This window comes from Saimiri boliviensis, chromosome 8, assembly GCF_048565385.1.
Source record: "Saimiri boliviensis isolate mSaiBol1 chromosome 8, mSaiBol1.pri, whole genome shotgun sequence".
Lineage (NCBI taxonomy): Eukaryota > Metazoa > Chordata > Mammalia > Primates > Cebidae > Saimiri > Saimiri boliviensis.
Genome location: NC_133456.1, coordinates 29,465,030 through 29,483,749, shown reverse-complemented (window position 1 = coordinate 29,483,749; position 18,720 = coordinate 29,465,030). Strand labels below are relative to the sequence as shown.

Genomic DNA, 18,720 nt, shown 5'->3' with positions numbered 1-18,720 from the left:
TTCCTGGTCCTTCCCCTACGACGGGGTCGTTGAAAGAAATCTAGGGAAGTGAGGCTTTTCTAATCCCTTTCAGAGGGGTCTTTGTTAAGAATTTGAGACCACTAAGAAACGTCAAGAAAAAACGGCATTTCTGGCAGTGTGGGTATGAATAGATTAAGGTGTTTAGGATGGAGATGATCAAATGTTTTTAGAAAATAGGTAAATAGAACACAAATGGAAAATATACACGTTAATTTATTAGATTAGCCTGAAGGATGCTCAAAACCCAACGAGATAAGGCCACTGAGCACTGAATCCAATTATGTGTCTACTGATAAAAGCATATGTTCGTTGAAAACACTGGAAGAACGGCATACTGGAATGCCGGTTTATCTGGTGTACTCTGGGAGTTTACAGCTCAGGAAAGTTGCACATTTCCCTTCAATTTCACACAGCTACTTCCGTGGATGCATATCCGCTAAGGCAAGGGCGCTGGGCACCACACTCCACAGAACCATTCATGAGGCTGACTCAGACCGCAGCGCCAGGGCACTAGGATGGCGCCGCCAGTTTCGGGCGCTTCGTGCACGCTCCGCACGCCCCGCACGCCCCGCACGCCCGCCCACCGCGTCTCTCGCGCGTCGTCTCCTGGCGCCGCCTGCGTCCTTCCCACTCCAGCGGTGGGTGACATTGAGCTCTTCAGCGCCACCACTCCTGGCGAGGTTCTGCACTCGTCAGCGGAGTAGGCGGCCATGGGGAGCCTCCGCGGTCTACGCCTGGTAGCAGGTGAGGTGCTGGTCGGGCCTTGGGAGGGAGGGGAGCTGACCCGGCCGCTGCGGTCAGGTAGCCTTCCCAGGCCCCGGAGTGGCTCCTTTCCATGACGTATTTTCTCGGTTGCTCGGAATCCTGCCTCCTTAGTGGCAATACTGGGAGAGAACTAGGTGAGCAGCTGCTGGTAGACAATGGAGACTTGCCCTTGAGTTACCCTCATCCCGGGCTCTCCATCCACCCAGCTCCCACCAACTTAACGGCCCACGTGCCTTCCCTTGTCCACATCCCCGTCCTCAGCTTCCCCTGAGGTCAGTCTGTAAAGCACGTGCCAACTCTAGACCTCCTCATTACCCACTCATTCAGCTTTCTACCTTAACCTCCCCGATCCATTGCTCTAATTGAGTCTTCCCTCTTCTCCCTGCCCCTTCCTCTCTGGAGTTTATCTCTGCTCTCAGAAAACCTCCAGTCTGAAGTTTCCACTCATTAAATGTCTCATTAGGCCAAGGATTGAGGTCTTAGAGAATAATAGTAATTGTGTTCTTAAAATGGAGGATACCTTACTTTTAAACACTTATACAATTAATTAATTTGAATTTCTTGGAGAAATGTGTATCATTGCAGGATCTGCAGTTTGTTTTGGTGGTAGACATTTGTATGATGACTATTTTGGACTTAGGTAATGAAAGCTTAATTCTTTTTCTTGGGGCAACCAGCAGAGCCTTGGCATAGTAGAGGTTGAGAAATCAGAGGGCTTGCATTTTGACTGTTTTCTAGGTACCAGGGATCTTTTGTTCAATGGCACCACATTATTAAAAAGTTGTTAATTCAATTCTTAAAGGAAAAATAGTCCCAAACTTAGCTATTGAAATAATATAAATGTACATTGTAAATATAAATGAAGTAATGCAAAAAAGAAGTGAATATTACATAGTTTCACAAGGTTGATACATAACCCTCCCCCATCCCAAGGTTATTCTTTACACAGCTTATCTCCACTGCTGTTCCAGTGGAGAATGGATTGGAAAACATTTCTCAAACTAGAGAGTATTATAATATTTACTTCCTTTAAAAGCAAACACTTCCTCCACTAAAACTCTCAGCACTATGATTGATTTCATTCATTTTGTCGGTTTTGTTGAACTAATTCACCTAAAATATCTTGTGTACATCCTATTAACCATTATAAAGCTTTTCAACAAGGGAAGTGAAAGGATCGTTCCTCTGTAAAAAAAAAAAAAAAAAAAAAAAAAAAAAAAAAGTTAAAATAGACTGCATGAAAAGGATTTTGACCTCTCGGAACTAATATGAATGTATTTTAAGTAGTTCATCTTCTTGATTTGAGAATATGTTTATGCATCTTGAAAATTCCAAAGCCTCTCTTGCAAACTTGTGATGTGTAAAAACTTCATTATTGACCACTTAACCAAAGCAGAATTCCTTGAGTGATTTAAGAACAATTTATTTTACTTCAGATGTAAATTTTTTAATAGCACACTAAGGATGTTATATGAGCAGTTCTCTCCATGTGATCTTCCACGAATGTCTGATGTTTTGTGAGCAACTTCACAACAACCTGCTGCTTTTCACCCACTTCATAGCTAAACACTTTCATATACGTTATTTTGTTTGATGGATTTCTCATAGCATCCCTCTCAGGTAAGTCTTATTACCCCCGCACTTTATAAAAGAAGAAACATAGGTCAGAGATGATTTGTCCAGGATCACTTTGCCAAAAAATGTTAGAGCCAGGAGAGGAGTCGGTACTCTCTAATTCTGGAATTTTTGTGCCTTTTGCTGTTGTTCAAGCTGTTCATTCAGGGTGTGTGTGTGTGAATTTGTCATGATTAATTGGGACTCATTAATGTGAAATGGAAGAGTCATGAAATGCAAATTTAGTTCTGAAATGAAAGTACACCTTCATGTACAAATGGCTTTTCAAGAAAGAAGACTAATTTAATAAGCAGCCTTAGCCAAAGGAACGACAGATCAAATAGAAATGTTGGCCCAGTGGAGTGGCTCATGCCTGCCCTCCCAGCACTTTGGGAGGCTGATACAGGAGGATTGCTTGAGACCAGGAATTTGAGACCAGCCTGGCTAACTTAGCAAGACCTTGTCTCTACAAAAAAAAATTTTTTTTAATTAGCTGGGCATGGTGGCTCACATTCATAGTCCCAACTGCTCAGGCAAGAGAATTGCTTTAGCCCAGAAGTATGAGACTGCAGTGAGCTATATAATATGATCATGCTACCACACTCCAGTCTGTATAATACGATCGTGCTACCACACTCTAGTCTGGGCAACAGAGTGAGACCCTGTCTCTAAAAAAAAAAGAAGCAGCAGCAGCAGCATAATCTAGGCATACCTTACTTATCTAGAATGTTTGGAATAAGATTCTGTAGCTGAGTGAAATTTCAGATAATCAAAACTTAACCTTATAAATGATGGACCTTTAATTTTGTTGCTGTTGGAAATCTTTGTTATACTCCCTCAACAAACAATATAGCAAACATAATATAGGCTTTTATGAGCTTGAATATGTTTGTTGTTTTGTAGATGTTGTAGATACAGATCAGGGTTGTTAACTTTTGGTACTGGACACCTCCACATTTGAGAGGTCCTTTGAACTTCTCAAATTTTTATGAATGTATACCATTTTTGAGAGAGAGGGTCCATAGCTTATGTCTGCAACTCAGAGTAGTTCATGCTCTTTAAGTTAAAAAGCACTGATACAGATGATTAGGAAATAAATGGCTATTGACCCACACTATGATGGGTTTCATGAGGGTAAACACTGGATCTGTTTTGTTTTTACTCAGTCCTTACCACTTACTGGTGTTCAGCTCTTAGTAGACAGGCAATACACATTTTTTGGATGAAAGACACTAGGAAATATCTTGGAATATGCTGCAAATATAAGGTGAGTTTTCACACCTCTTTTCTCCTGAAAGAATAAAATAGATACAACTTTTAGGATATTGTATCTTTCCACTGAATAATTATTAGTTCAAAGGAATGGAATGACCTTATAAGAATGTTTCTTCTTGAAAGAAAGTTTTGCTGCCCTAAACTCTGTTGACTGGTCTGATCTGAAAATGAATTTATTACTGTCCTTATTATTACCAATGCAATAGACTATGGCCTGCCTTCATTTTAGTTTAACCCACATCTCAGAGCATTACAGTAGAGGGGGATCTTAGAAGTCAGGTAATCTAGTCCTCCAATTTTTACAGATGAGGAAACTTAAGGGCCAAGAAGGGAATTGGCTTGCAAAGGATCACACAGGTGCAGACCTGGGACATAGCCAGTATCCCCTGGCTCCCATTCTGATTTTATTTCTACGACATTCTGCTCCCTTATTGTTCTTTTTGTTTGTTCTTGCTAAACAGCCCTAAATTAGAACATACCCATTTTAACTGCCCTCACCTTTGGCTTTGCTTATTGCTCCTCTCCAGGTCTTACCAAGAATTTATTGAGTACACAATGGATGCCCTATACACTGTGAAAGCTGTAAAATGAATGGACTGCCCCACTTCCTAGGGCTGATTTATTGCAACGAACAAACATATATAATACACCAGAAGAACCTGTACAAAACAGTATTATAAGTGCTGCTGGGGTGTCCTGGAGCCAGTTCCTATGGGCTTCATGCACATCTCTTCCCAATTTCATAATCGGTGATGTTACATTAGTAGCTTAAGATCTGCTATGATAAGGGTTATTGGCAAACCCTACAAATCAGGGCTTGTCTCCACTGGCCCTCTCCAGTATACCGTTGGCTTTAAGAAATCTGAGATTCCCGAAGACTCCATTGAAACGAAGGAGTCTCAGAGTGACGTGATCACATGTAGAGGTGGTAATGAGTCTGAAAAGGGTATGAAAGAATAAAGTTTACCTTGGATTTTGATCAGGAGGTAATAGGAGATAAAATGTGGTCTTTTGAGAAGTTTGAACCAATTGAATTTGGATGAAAAAAAAATCTTTTAGCAGGAGAAGTAATCAAAGAAACGTTTCTGGAAAATTAACACAGCAACTGCATATAAGTTGAATTCCTGCTACCTGTGAAGATATTACAGTAACTGATGTGTGAGGCAATGACGGAAATAAAGGAATATATTTAGGAAGTGTCTTGAAAGGATGATTTTGGAGACACTGAGTAAGGAAGGACTTAAGACAAGGATTTTTTTAATGTTGAGGAGTACAGAAGTGTTGCCCCATTGTTAGAAATAAGAAAGTTGGAAAAATAATCAGAAATGCCATCAAAGATTTATGTTAGTTTGGCAGAGAAATGGTGCATTATTGAGTAGGTTTAGGTGGCACGGAGTTACAGGTGATGAGAGGTTGAAGACCTGAGGGCAAAGGAAGAGTAAAGTTACGGAGATAAAGATATGGGAGTAGTTCGTGTGGAGTTGATTATTAAAACAGAATGGAGGAGTCCTTCCACAGAGTAGAAGCAAGGACTAAACCTTGGAGGCATGACATGGTGTAAATACTAGGAACTGAGAAAGAAGACATTAAAGAAGATAGGTCTTAGAGGTTGGAGATGAAGTGAGAGAATATGGTGGTACAGTGTAAAGGAGGGCTGGAGTCCTTGAAGAATGAGTTCAGTAGAGTCAAATGACCACAAAAATGGGAAAAGTAGAGTCAGAAGGGCTAATGATGAGAATCTAAACGAAAGTATTCCTATGACTAGAAAGAGGTCACTAATGTTGGTAATTTTAGTAAAATGATTGGAGAAGGAAACATTGTGGCAAAATAAAGTGTGGGTGAAGTGAAGTAATACATACATGCCATTTATTCAATCATTTGACCTATGAAAAAGAGGAAATTAGAATTTTGTTAATAGGACCTGTTGAGAACAAGTAAGTGCTTTGTCCAAGATAGTGGACCTTCAGTGTTACTGGAGTGTAATGAAACAGAGTTCTCATCAACTACTGGTAGAAGTATAAATTGATTCAGCCTTTCTGGAAAATAGTATGGATGGATGGATGGATAGATATTTATATAGATGTACATGGAACCTTAAAGAGGTTCATACCCTTTAACCCTTCATTTCTAGGATTTTGTTCTAAGAAAATAATCAGAAATACCATCAAAGATGTATGTAGAGAACTGTTAATTGAAACATCACTTACAATAGTGAAAAATTGAAAACAAATCAAGTTTAGGGAATTATTAAATTCTAGTTATAGCTGTGTGTTGGGTATTATACAGCTATTAAAAGTATTAATATCTTGGAAAGTATGACATAGCAAGATACAGTATTACCTAATTATGAAAAATGTATATATTGTATATAAGTATAGGAAAAATTCTGAAAAGAAATATTAATGCACCAAGTTGTTATCCCTAAGTGGTGTAATTGAGTGCTCTCATTTTTCTTCACATCTTTTTTTAATTTCCAAATTTTCTGTAATGAGCAACTGTTACTTTTATAATTTAAAGTCTGTTTTACAAAAAGTTTTTTACATAACAATGTGGTGTATATCAACTTGGTGGTACAAAGTTTTTTACATAATAAGACCCCATCTCTACAAAACAATTTTTTTTAATTAGCCAGACATGGTGTCGTCTGCCTGTAGCCCCAACTACTCCAGAAGATGAGACAAGAGGATGGCTTGAGCCCAGTTCGGAGTTACAGTGAGCTATGATCGCTCCACTCTACTTTAGCCTGGCTGACAAGTGAGACCCTATCTCTTAAAAAAGAAAATTAGTTTGTTAGTTTTGATTTTAAAGATACGGTAGATAACATTTGGCAGGAAAAAGGCAGTGGAAAATAAGGATAACTTCGGTGCAACATCCCTCAGGAGAGGGATCACAGATGGAAAGCCTCACTACTTAAGAATGAAAGAAGACTGGTATTTCTCCAAGCCTGCAGGGAAGGATGAGAAAACTGATATAGGGAGTCTGTTTCTGTCACAAAGCCCAAGTAAACAGCTACAGCCTTGAGAGTTTCAGATAGCCACTCTGGGAAGTTGGTTGTAACATTTATTCTCTGATTCCCAGAGAGTGGTTGTATCTCCAGTCACATCACCAGTGGTTTTCTCTAAGATAACCTTGAAAGATTCTAAGAAAGAAAAAGCATCCCTGCTTTTCTCCACTGTCTATCATGGGGTTGGAAAAGATATTTATGGAAAGGAGGGGACTCTCAGGAGAGAAGCCGGTACTTCAACCAGCATCACCCCTGCTGACCACTGTAGCCTCCAGCTAGCAATAATACTTCTAAGGTACTGGTTTTCAAATTATGGGTCCCCATACCAGCAGTATCAACATTATCTGGGCAATTATTAGAACTGCATTCTCAGGCTCCGTCCATACCCACTATATCAGTGGGGTCCAGTAATCTGTTTCACAGTTCCTCCAGGCAATTTTGATAGATTAAAAAGTTTCAGAGCCTTTACTTTTAAGATTAGCCATTTGCTAACCAGAGCCTTAGAGACAGCTGTAAGGCTTCAGCTTAACTTCCTGCTAGGTCCCTGGAGATACAGAACTGGTCAGCCAGGGACGAGCTGCAAGTGCAGCTAGAGGGCTAAAGGGCTGTTTTTCTTTTGGTTTGTATGTTTTTAATTGTGATCCGCCAGAGGATGGAAAATTTCTAGCATGGATGTCTGGTCAATATATTCTGTCTCTTTGAGATACAAAATGAAGGTCTTAGTAATGATATTAAAACTTGTTTATGCTTCCACGTTGTTATAATTGCAAAATAAAAACCAAGACCACATCAAATACTTCAGACATTTTTTAGTGATAACTTAAAATTTTTAAATTTTATTTTATTTTATTTTTGAAAGGTCTGGCTCTATCACTCAGGCTGGAGTGCAGTGGCACAATCTCAGCTCTCTGTAACCTCCACCTCCAGGGCTCAAGCCATCCACTGCCTCAGCCTCTTTAGTAGCTGGGACCACAGGCGCATGCCACTGCGTCCAGCTAATTTTTGTATTTTTTGTAGAGATGGGGTTTCACTATGTAGTGAAAGCATATAAAGATAACATCTTTAAAAATATTTTTTTAAAAGACTAAAAAAATACTTTTTACATTAGTCTAGTCTAATATCTATAAAAGATAATATTTGCGTATGTTTTAATCCGCATTTATACTGTAGGGAGGTAAAAGTTATTAGCATACAATATGAAGTTGTAGTAAGGAAAAGTTGGGAGATATAGTCTGATCTAGGTGAACCTCTCATGTCTCCAAGTCCCTACCCACCATGTCTACCTCAAGTATCTCTCATCAAATTCTACTTGTCTTCCTGTTATTCATTCAGTTCTGGCCGTACTGGTCTCCTTTTTAATGGGTTCTAGAACCCCGTTAGGGTCTTTGCTTTTATAATTCTTTCTGTTTTGAATATTCTTCCACCAGATAGCTGCATAGCTAGCTCCCTTACTTTCCTTCAAGAGTGACATTCTCACAGAGGACTTCCTAACTACCCTATATGAAAATTCATATACAGCCCATTCTAAACACATATGTCATGTACCCATTGTTTCTTTCTTTCTTTCTTTCTGGCACTTAGTATCTAACATATGTATAACTTTCTCCCCAGTAGAATGCACGTTCTATTGGCACAGATTTTTAACTTTTTTTGTATATTGCCTAAACAATGCCTGGCATATAGCAAGTACTTTTTTGAATGAATTAATATCTCCAACATAGCACTGATGTGGTTGTAGTAGGCGTACATGTTAGCATTTCTTGCTTTATTATAATTTCCCAAACTGAGCTAGCTGAGAGGAGGTTTGTCTTCTGTTCTCCTAAACTGCCTTTGTTCTAATTAGGAGGGATGGGGAAGGACAGCTGTCTTAGGAAATTATTATTGATTCTTTTTCTGTTTACAGAGCAGAGTCCTAGCTTTCTGCCTGTTCCTTTTGTAAGTGCTTGCCAAAGGAGGAATGGGACAGCATTGTGTGAGATGGGGCCTTGTAGGTCACATTAAACCAGTGGTTCTCTGGGGAGATGAAAAAGTCCTGGAGATGGATAGTAGTAATAGTTGCACAGCAATATAAATGTACTTAACGCCACTGAATTGTGCACTTAAAAATAATTAAAATGGCAAATTTTGTGTTACGTATATTGAACGACGACCTGGGGGAGAGAAACTCCTAGGTTCTCAAAGTAATAGTCTGGAACTAGCACTAGCAGCATCACCTAGGAACTTGTTAGAAATGGGAATTACCAGCTTCCATTCCAGAACTGTGGATGCAGAAACTGGAAGTAGGCAGCCTCATGATTTGTGTTTTAACAAGGCATTCCTCAGATTCTGATACACATTAAAGTTTGAGGATCACAGCATTTAATAATTGTGTCTTAATCCTGAGTGCTATGAAAACCTATTGAAGAGTTTCATAGACTTTTCCCATGCCATTTAACTGTATAATTACCTTTGTCAGAAATCCTGACCACATTAGAGATAAAATTGAAAAGTGTTCTAGAAGTGTTTTATCAAAGGTAATATTTTACATAATGTTTCAAAAAACATTAAATTAACAGAGAGCCTTCTGTGTTTCAAGCGTCTTACCAGATGCTCCCATATTTGCTTTTCCATTTAACCCTTAAATCAGCTTTAGTACAAGAAACACTGCATTATCCACATTTTAAATGAGGAAATAAGCTAAAAGCAGTTAATTTATCTCCTTTCCAGTAGGTGGCACTAACATTGTTTTTACCAGACCCAGGTAAAGCTTTCTGGAATTACAGCCCTAGAAACGAAATACCATAAATGAGGCCTGTTATGAAAGAGATCATGTGGCAGGTAACCACAAATAGAGCTTCCAACTTCACAAGGATTTAAATATCTTCTTTTTACCAGTGCAATTATAAATAAGTATATTTGTTCCTAATTTTATTTTTTTAAAAGCTTAGGTGATTATAATTTCATCTGTAAAATGTTGAAAGTATGGTCTCATTAAAGTAATATATATCTAAAAAAATAAGTAATAGCCGTTCTGACTGGTTGTGAGATGGTATCTTGTTATGGTTTTGATTTGTATTTCTCTAATGATTGGTGATGTTACTTTTTTTTTTTTTTCATATGCTTGCTGACTGCATATATGTCTTCTTTTGAAAAGTGTCTGCTCACTTCCTTTGCCCACTTTTTAATGGGCTGGTGGTTTTTTCTTGTAAATTTAAGTTCCCTTAGCTGGATGTTAGACCTTTGTCAGATGCATAGTTTGCAAAAATTGTGTCTCATTCTGTAGGTTGTCTGTTTACTCTGCTGATAGTTTCTTATGCTATGCAGAAGCTATTTAGTTTCTGCACAGATCAAGTTGAATTTATTAGATCCCATTTGTCCATTTTTGCTTTTGTTGCAGTTGCCTTTGCATCTTCATCATGACATCTTTGCCCATTCCTATGTCCAGAATAGTATTGCCTAGGTTGTCTTCCAGAGATTTTATAGAGGTTAAATGATATTTATTAGGCATATAGTGATCATAGTTGAAAATGGGTGACGGGTATATAGGGGTTTTTAATACTACTCTCTATCTGTGCTTTGAGGTTTTTTTTCCCCAGACAAAAATTTAACATTTTCTGAGATTTCAGTTTTTGAAATATACAACTCCTACAGCGCAAACACAGTGTTTACATTTCAAACTCTTTTTACAAAAGATTTGTGCCATTTTGAAAGAATACTGTTGAGATCATGATCTAAAATACCTGTAAGAATTGTAAAGAAATTCTTGGAATCTGGTCTCCAAAATCCATTGCATTATGACATAAATAAAATATGCTAGACATCAAGATTTAACCATACATAAAAATACTAATTCTCAGCTGGGTGCAGTGGCTCACACCTGTAACCCCAGCACTTTGGGAGGCAGAGGCGGGTGGATCACCCGAAGTCAGGAGTTTGAGACCAGCCTGACCAATATGCAGAAGCCCTGTCTCTACTAAAAATACAAAAATTAGCCGATGAGTTTAAATTTTAAAAATAAACTACATATATTCTTATATATAGTTTAAAAATTACATATAATTCAAAACTACATCTAAAACTAGTTTCTAATTAGGGACTTGTGGCTTGGAAGGAGCAAGGCTTTCTAGAGTCACTTGCTGACCCCTGCAGCCCTCTAACCAGTTTATCAGCATAGTATTGGCAACTCAGTGACATAGCTTATCACTTTTGGGAGGTTACTAATCTTTACCTAAACAGCCTTGATGCCGTAATAATATTGCCACCAGAGCCATTGTGATAAGACACATGTGAGAAGTACTTATATAGAATTGACAGCTGATAACATTTTTATGTTGTAAATTCCTAATTTCCTAATCAATAAAACATTTCTATTTTAAACCAGCATCAAGCACAGCACTTTAAATATAGTATTATGTATCTTATATATAGTAAATTCATTTCCTAGATGAACTAATTTTCATAAATAAAACATACTTGCAGGCATTTCTCATTTTGAGAAAACATCACATTTTCTCTCTTTCTTTGAAACATTTTTCTCTCTTTTTTAGGAAGCTGTTTTAGGTTATGGGAAAGAGATGTTTTCTCATCTCTAAGGCTTACCAGAAACTCTGATCTGAAGAGAATAAATGGATTTTGCACCAAATCACAGGAAAGTCCCAAAGCTCCATCCCGTAAGTTTTTATTTTTTCTATATATGGAGTAGGTACCTCCCAAAGAGTAGGAAAACTTGAAATCTAAAGAACCTGAAAGAGAGTTTCCTACATCATACTCTCTCATGTAGGGAGAATACATTGTGTTCACACTGTGCATGTGCACATGACCAATAGGAGTACAACATGGGAGGCCTGATGGAGGCCCATGTTTCTACATCAGACCTCCCACGTTGTACTCCTATTGGTCATGTGCGCATGCACAGTGGTTTCTTCATCTTCAGCGTTTGTCTTTTTCATCTCCTTCTTGCCTCTAGGGTTGGACTGGAGCTCTCTCTAGGAGTATGGATGCACCAAAGTCAATAGTAATCCAGAAATTATGTTTTAAAGAACTCCAAAGATGAAACAAATTAAGATACTATGTGTTAGGTAAAATAGAAGCATGGCCTTCTTTAAGATACTATCTTTCTTAAGATACTATGTGTTAGGTAAAATAGAAGCATGGCCTTCTTATCACTCTCACTGGCTCTCTTTTTGCAAGGATTTAAGTAATATTCACGTTCTTTCCTTCCTCAGCTGGGTCTTTCCCTGTCTTTAGTTAAAATACTGATGTTTTAGTCATCCAAGTTTGAGGTTCTTTGTGACTCCTTCCTCTTTGTCTTAAACTCCCAAATTCTTTCAGTGATCCCCCGACTGACTTCTCTGTTCCCACTGCTACAACTCTGGTTCAGACTATATCCCCTCACCCTTGTATTACAATCTCTCATTCAGACTTTTTTCCCACTCTACTCTGTCCCCCTTTTCTCTCTCTATCCATTGTACAGATAAACCTTCATAAAACATTAATTTCTAGGCCGGGCGCGGTGGCTCAAGCCTGTAATCCCAGCACTTTGGGAGGCCGAGGCGGGTGGATCACGAGGTCAAGAGATCGAGACCATCCTGGTCAACATGGTGAAACCCCGTCTCTACTAAAAATACAAAAAATTAGCCGGGCATGGTGGCACGTGCCTGTAATCCCAGCTACTCAGGAGGCTGAGGCAGGAGAATTGCCTGAACCCAGGAGGCGGAGGTTGCGGTGAGCCGAGATCGCGCCATTGCACTCCACCCTGGGAACAAGAGCGAAACTCCATCTCAAAACAAACAAACAAACAAACAAACAAACAAAAACAAAAAAAATTAATTTCTTCCTGATTCAAAATGTACCATAATTCCCCAATCAAGTCCAAACCCCTTAGCCTGGCTGGAGTGCAATGGCACTCTGATAGTACCATACAAAAATCTGATAGTACCATACAAACTTTTTCTTAGTCTACTGAAGTCAGACAAGCTCCTCACTGTTCTCCTCTTAGTTCATCCTTACTTCATATTTTTGTTCTTAATGTTCTTTGAGTTTTCGGTGGGTAAGACTTATATTAGGAAATACTGCTATTTCCTAATACTTATATTAGGAAATACTGCTATTTCCTAATACTTATATTAGGAAATACTGCTATATAAAGACTTATATTAGGAAATACTGCTTTTATTTTACCTCAGTCTTCATGAAATTTCAGCATCTTATTTGGAAAATGAGGCATCCTAAGAAATTCCATCCAAATAAAGCTGTAATTAACTTGAAGTTTCTCAGTGTTTCTGTTTAGTGACTAGTTAAAAAGCACTAATAGCATTAATAGCATTTTTCTGTTGTTTGGGAGTTATAATCTTAAGTAAGATTTCTTGTCTGGTTTTTCTCATAGGCATGTACACCCATGGAGTGCCTTTACACAAACCTACACAATGGGAGAAAAAGATCCTGATATGGTCAGGTCGCTTCAAAAAGGAAGATGATATCCCAGAGACTATTTCGTGAGTGCCAAATTTAGTATTATAAACAGCTTTCATTTCTCACTGATCTGTTTTAAAGGAAAAGCAGTGCCTCTGAGTTCCAGCTATTTAAAACTTTTCAACTTTTTTCACTTTTCCAGAAGTTTTGTCTTTGGTAAGTGCTTGGAATAAAAACAACGCTAGAAAACCTGTGTCTTATCTTTGATATGTTACATAGTGAAAAACTATCGGGTACTCTGAAGTCAGTTGATTATTTGATTTCATCTCCTAGCTACAGAAGCGTGACTTTTTAAAGTTTGTTTTTAATCTAGATATATAAATTAAGTACCACTGACAATGAGTAGATTCCCCAAAATCCACTTAAGTACTCAAACCTTAGGCATAAAAATATTTAAATGCAACACTCTTTCTGGAATTCAGGAAAGAGTGCTTCCAGTCGTCAACTTTCTTAAACCTAAGGGAAGGGATTTTGGCTGGGATCTTGGAACTTTTTCAGAGTTTGTAGATGGTAAGTGCAGGTTCTTCCAACCCAGTTTCTCAACACAGTACTATTGATATTTGGGGCTCGATAATGCTTTATGGCAGGGGCTGTCCTATTTGTTGGAAGATGTTTAGCAGCATCCCTGGCTTCTGCCCTCTAGATGTCTGTAGCATTGCCTCAGTGCTGACAACCAGAAATGTCTCCAGACACTGCCAGATGTCCAAGTGGCACAGCAGGCGTGGAGCGGGAGGAATCTTCCCTGTTTGAGAACCCGTGCCCTAGCCTCATTTTAGAGACCCCAACTGACTGGCATCCTGGCTAAAGAGAGATTCTGAGAAATAGAGGTCATCTCCCCTGTAAGGCATCATCCTATTCAGGGACAGGGACTTTAGACAAAGCTCCTGGAAGTTCCCGGTCAGCAAGAAACTATTCCTGGATCTTCTGGTCTCCAGTTTCAAGTCATGATTGAAAAAGATCTGAGCTCATTCAAGATTTCTTTCCCAGGGAAATTTGTAGTATTTACTTTCTGTTTACAGTAGCTTTAATAGAGCGTTTCTGCTTCTGCCAAATTAGGAAGACCACATTAACTAGAATTATTTCAGCAGGAAAGCCCTAGTTTTTCTTAGCTCAAATCATGTATTCTTCTGGGAAATAAGAGAATACTGGAAATAACAATGGCATCAAGTTCTTGCCTATGCCCTAATTCTTCCTGACTATACCAGCGGAAAATACTCTGATATACACCCATGGCCCTAACAGATGCTGCACAGGCTTTGCTATAGAACACCTTCCTCAGTCTGCCTAATAGTTGGTTCCAAGATCCCCTCAGGCCCAAAATAGGGCCTCATGAGTCACTCCAGAAGGGTATTTTCAGGGCCCGGGCAGCCATTTATCCTTCTACTGGTAGGTTTGAACAAGCACTGCTTCACTTGCCCATTCCTATTACTCCCTATGGGATGGATTACTTTTCATGAGGATCATGGCACTTCAAATCCCATAAAATACGTCAACATGGGAAGTCAGTTTGTGGTTAGTGGACTCTCAGATGCTCCTAACTGACCAATTCAGCAGTCCTTAGCAGTTGTCTTGGGTTCCTGCCAGCCTGCAGGCCCAGCTTAAGTGTCTGAAGAACCCCCATCCACATGCTGCCTCACGGGTTCCAGCTCTTACATCACACATCGTACATGCCTTCAGCATCCACCTCCTTCCACCTGTAACATCTCAGACCCTTTGCCTCCTTCCAAGCATTCTTAAAGTACTCCCCTTCCCAATTTTAAAATTAATATATGTTAAATATCTCAGAGGAAAGAAAGCACTTCATTCCAATCAGCTAGAGATAACCACGTCCTCTTTCCACCTCTAAAGAATCTTCCTACTATTTTAGATATTCTCAAATCTATCCCAGGTTCATAGATTTTCTCAAATCTATTCCAGGTTCATAGAGAGCAAAAAGCTGGGTATATGAAGCACACTGGTTAACTTTTTCTAATATTTATCTTTTTGATTTGTGCGTTATGTTGAAACATAATGAAGCTCATTGTAGTATCTGTTGTCAAGATGTTTTCGGACTATGACTAGATCACATAATATCTTCTTAAGAACCCCAGGGAGAAACAGCTACTGGTTTTACTTTTAGCATTTATAGGCTGCTTGGAAACCTGAGAGCCATAATTGGTGTCCACCTTAGCAAATGTTTAATATGCCTTGCCCTTTTTTTTCTTCATTCTTGACTTCACTTTGTTTTCTTCTTACTTTTGTACTTAAGTGTATACTATCTTGCTGTATTTTATATATAAATGAGTTATGAAAAATGCCTCATCCTCTCCAAAGTCCTGAGATCTCTAGGTCTCCCTATTTATATTTATAGACACTACTACACTTTGAATTTATACACAGAACTTTTTATCCTGTGCAACTTCAGAAAGGGAAAAGTTAATAACTTTCTCTCATGATCTCTAGGTTTGAGATGCTTGATGGTGCAAAGAACAAGGTCCGAGTGAAAGTTTGTTATATAATGATTGCCCTGACAGTGGCAGGATGCATCTTGATGATTATTGAAGGCAAGAAGGTGAGAAGGGGTTTCTTCTCTATCCACTGTGTATGTTCTCCACCAACAACCTAGAAGAAGTCAGGAATTGACCCTTGTATTTACCCTCTGAGAAGAGGAGGCTACTTTCTATATTACATGAGAAAAGATAAGCAAGAAAATAAGACATTGGGAACAAGTCTGGAATATCATGCTTGGGGATAAAATAGCAAATCCTAACTTTGGCGTGATGAAGAAGGACTACACTCATTTCGTATAACGTAAATTTATAAAGTATTTCTTACGACATATCATAATGTAAATTAAGAAATATGACACTGGCATATTTAATAACCCATTGCATATTTATAGAGTGGTGTCAGTACCAAAGTGTATTTATCTTCACCATAACTGCCTTCATCATGGTGAGCCTTCTTAGTGAGCTTTATTTGAGACTCAGCCAAACAGGGCCTTATGCCTAAGGACCACAGCTCCTAAGCAGTACATAGGAATGCAAGTTCAGAAATCTTTAGCACAGAATATAATTAATAGCTATCACTAATTGAACACTCACTGCATTCCAGGTACTTTCTAGCTGGTATCTCATCTGAACCTCACAAAAACACTGTAAGATAGGTATTATTAGGACTTCATTTGTAGATGAGGAAAACTGTAGCTTAGAAAGCTTTGGTTACTCGCCCAGGGCCACACATCTCCCTAATGACAGAGCCACAGTGTGAATCTAGACCCAATTCAGGTAATAATACAATTGTTCCCATTTATTGAGTGCTTTTTATGTAACAGGTACTATTAAGCTCATTTAATCACCTCAGTAACCGTAGGAGGTAAATAGTTTTCCCAAACTCACACAGCTAACAAGTAACAAGATAAAGATTTAGACCCAAGTTTGCAGGTTATCAAACTTATTATACTATCTTGCTATTAAGCTATAGTTATTTTTACATTCAGCAGCTTTGGTCAAATTCTTCTTTTAATTCTGCACTTAATTCTGTATATCACAGATTCCATGTGGAAAGAGATGTCTTATAACTATTTTAAGATACTGAAAAGGTCATTCTGCACACCCACTCTTAACTGACTTTCTTATGGTCAGTAATTCCAGAGTGAGGAAATGTACTTTTGCCTCTCTTTAGTCTTGCAGTTAAATGGAAATACCATTTTAGGCTGACCTCATGGGAATACGAAGGGCGAATGTGCTGACCTGGGTGAAGTTCTCTTGAAAACTGTTCCCATCCCACTTCATTTGTTTGTCTCCCTCTTTGACCTCTCATACATAGTTCAGATTGAAACCAGCAGAAACATGGACTGTGAGCTTCTAGAATTCTGAGAAACTTGCATTGCTTTTATATACTCGATTGTACTAGCTGAGTTTAAATACTCCAGAAGCAAATTATTCACCTGGAATCTCTTCTAGGATCATCCAGGGGTTTATGCTCTGGACTTCAGAGAGTTCTCCTGTTCTATACCATAAAATGGTAATATTTTACATTTTATGAAATTTCCATTTCCCTAAATGCTACTGGAATGGAGAACTTTTGAACTTAATGTGATTTGGAAGAGAATAATTAGCCATCGTATATTTGCTCTCATCAACTTCCCTTTCTCATCCCCCTCCACATACCTAATTCTTTTACATATGAAATACACAGATAGAAGAAAATACCAACTTATTTTATTCTATCTGTGTATTTAGTGTATAAGTGAAAACTAGGGTGCTGGTTTCACTTATTTGGTATAAAAGTTTTGAAACTGGCCTGTATGCAAGCTTCATAGAAATGTACAGTTTACATGGAGAGAGACGAGGGAAGAGAACAGTTGCCTCCCTCACTCAAATGATGGAGTTGTAGTACAGGTACTCCTGGAAATCATCAATGGTAGTATTTTGGTAAAGTCTGGGATTCCCAAAGCTGAATGTTTTTGGTAAAAGAAGAGTGAGGAACTAGAAGGGTCTGAGTATGCAGATGAGTTGGGTAAGGAGAAATTGTAGCAACCAAGAAAAGTGAAAGAATCAAAATGGGATAGAAATGACAACGAGGAGGTATTTAGTAGAAAAGAGAAGTGGGGTGGAATGAGAACAAAGTAGAATAGAAAAGGCGAGGATAAAGATTTAAAGAAAGGGGCCAGAACGGAAGAAAAAGGAGAGGTGTGGCACTTCTCTCTTTGGCTTGAATGGATGAGCTGCTGTTCTCAGAAGCGTCCGAGGAAGTTGAAGCACATGGAGGAGACTGCCACACCCAGTGTCCAAGCAGCAGAGGACTCCATGCCTCTAGTGCCCTGTTAACCTGCTGTAGTCGGTGCAAGGCAGATACCCTCCCCTGACCATCATACAAATCACCTGTTCAAATCTGTTTTGCTTTAGGCTGCCCAAAGACATGAGACTTTAAAAAGCTTGAACTTAGCAAAGAAAGCTCGTCTGAGAGAGGAAGCAGCTATGAATGCCAAAACAGAGTAGCAGAGGTCTCCGTGTTGGCTGAATTTTGAAAATCCAGGAATTATGTTGCAACAAGCCTGTATTAAAAAGGATGTGGTACAAGGATCCATTTCATAAAGTATGGTTTGCCCAAACCTTTGCCGTTTCTGTATTTCTGCTATAATAGAAATAAATTTTCTTAAAGAATGACTGTGTCTTACAGTTTTGATCCAACTAAAGTGTGGCCTCTCAGCCTTTTGGAGAAAAATGAAACAGCTGTTTCAACTTAAATACCAACTCATCTTTAGAGAAGCAGGTACTATATCTTACTTCTCTTCCCATTACCAAAGTAACCTGTCCACAGGCAAACTCATTTCTGAGGAGATAAGGAAGGCCAGTTAAGTATATGGCCCAGATGCAGCTTGGAGAGCCAGCCTACTCAAATGCCCTGGTACTGGTGGGGAGGCTGCCTCCTAACAGCGAGCCCTGACAAGCAGCCAGACCACATTCTATAATTTTTTTTTGAGACAGTCTTGCTCTGTTGCCCAGGCTGGAGTGCAGTGGCACAATCTCGGCTTACCACAACCTCCAAGCGACTCCTGCCTCAGCCTCCAAAGTAGCTGAGACTACAGGCGTGCATCCCCATGCCCA

At 38.9% G+C, this 18,720-nt stretch overlaps 1 protein-coding gene across 1 annotated transcript; it reads left to right on the top strand.

The window, feature by feature from the left end:
- Positions 1–534: 534 nt before the first annotated feature.
- FAM162A (family with sequence similarity 162 member A) lies at positions 535–18,279 on the top strand. Its single transcript, XM_003941652.4, has 5 exons — positions 535–765; positions 11,206–11,328; positions 13,044–13,152; positions 15,572–15,680; positions 18,019–18,279. Exons 1-5 carry the CDS (start codon positions 732–734, stop codon positions 18,109–18,111), a joined length of 468 nt encoding a protein of 155 aa, XP_003941701.1. The 5' UTR covers positions 535–731; the 3' UTR covers positions 18,112–18,279.
- Positions 18,280–18,720: the final 441 nt, after the last annotated feature.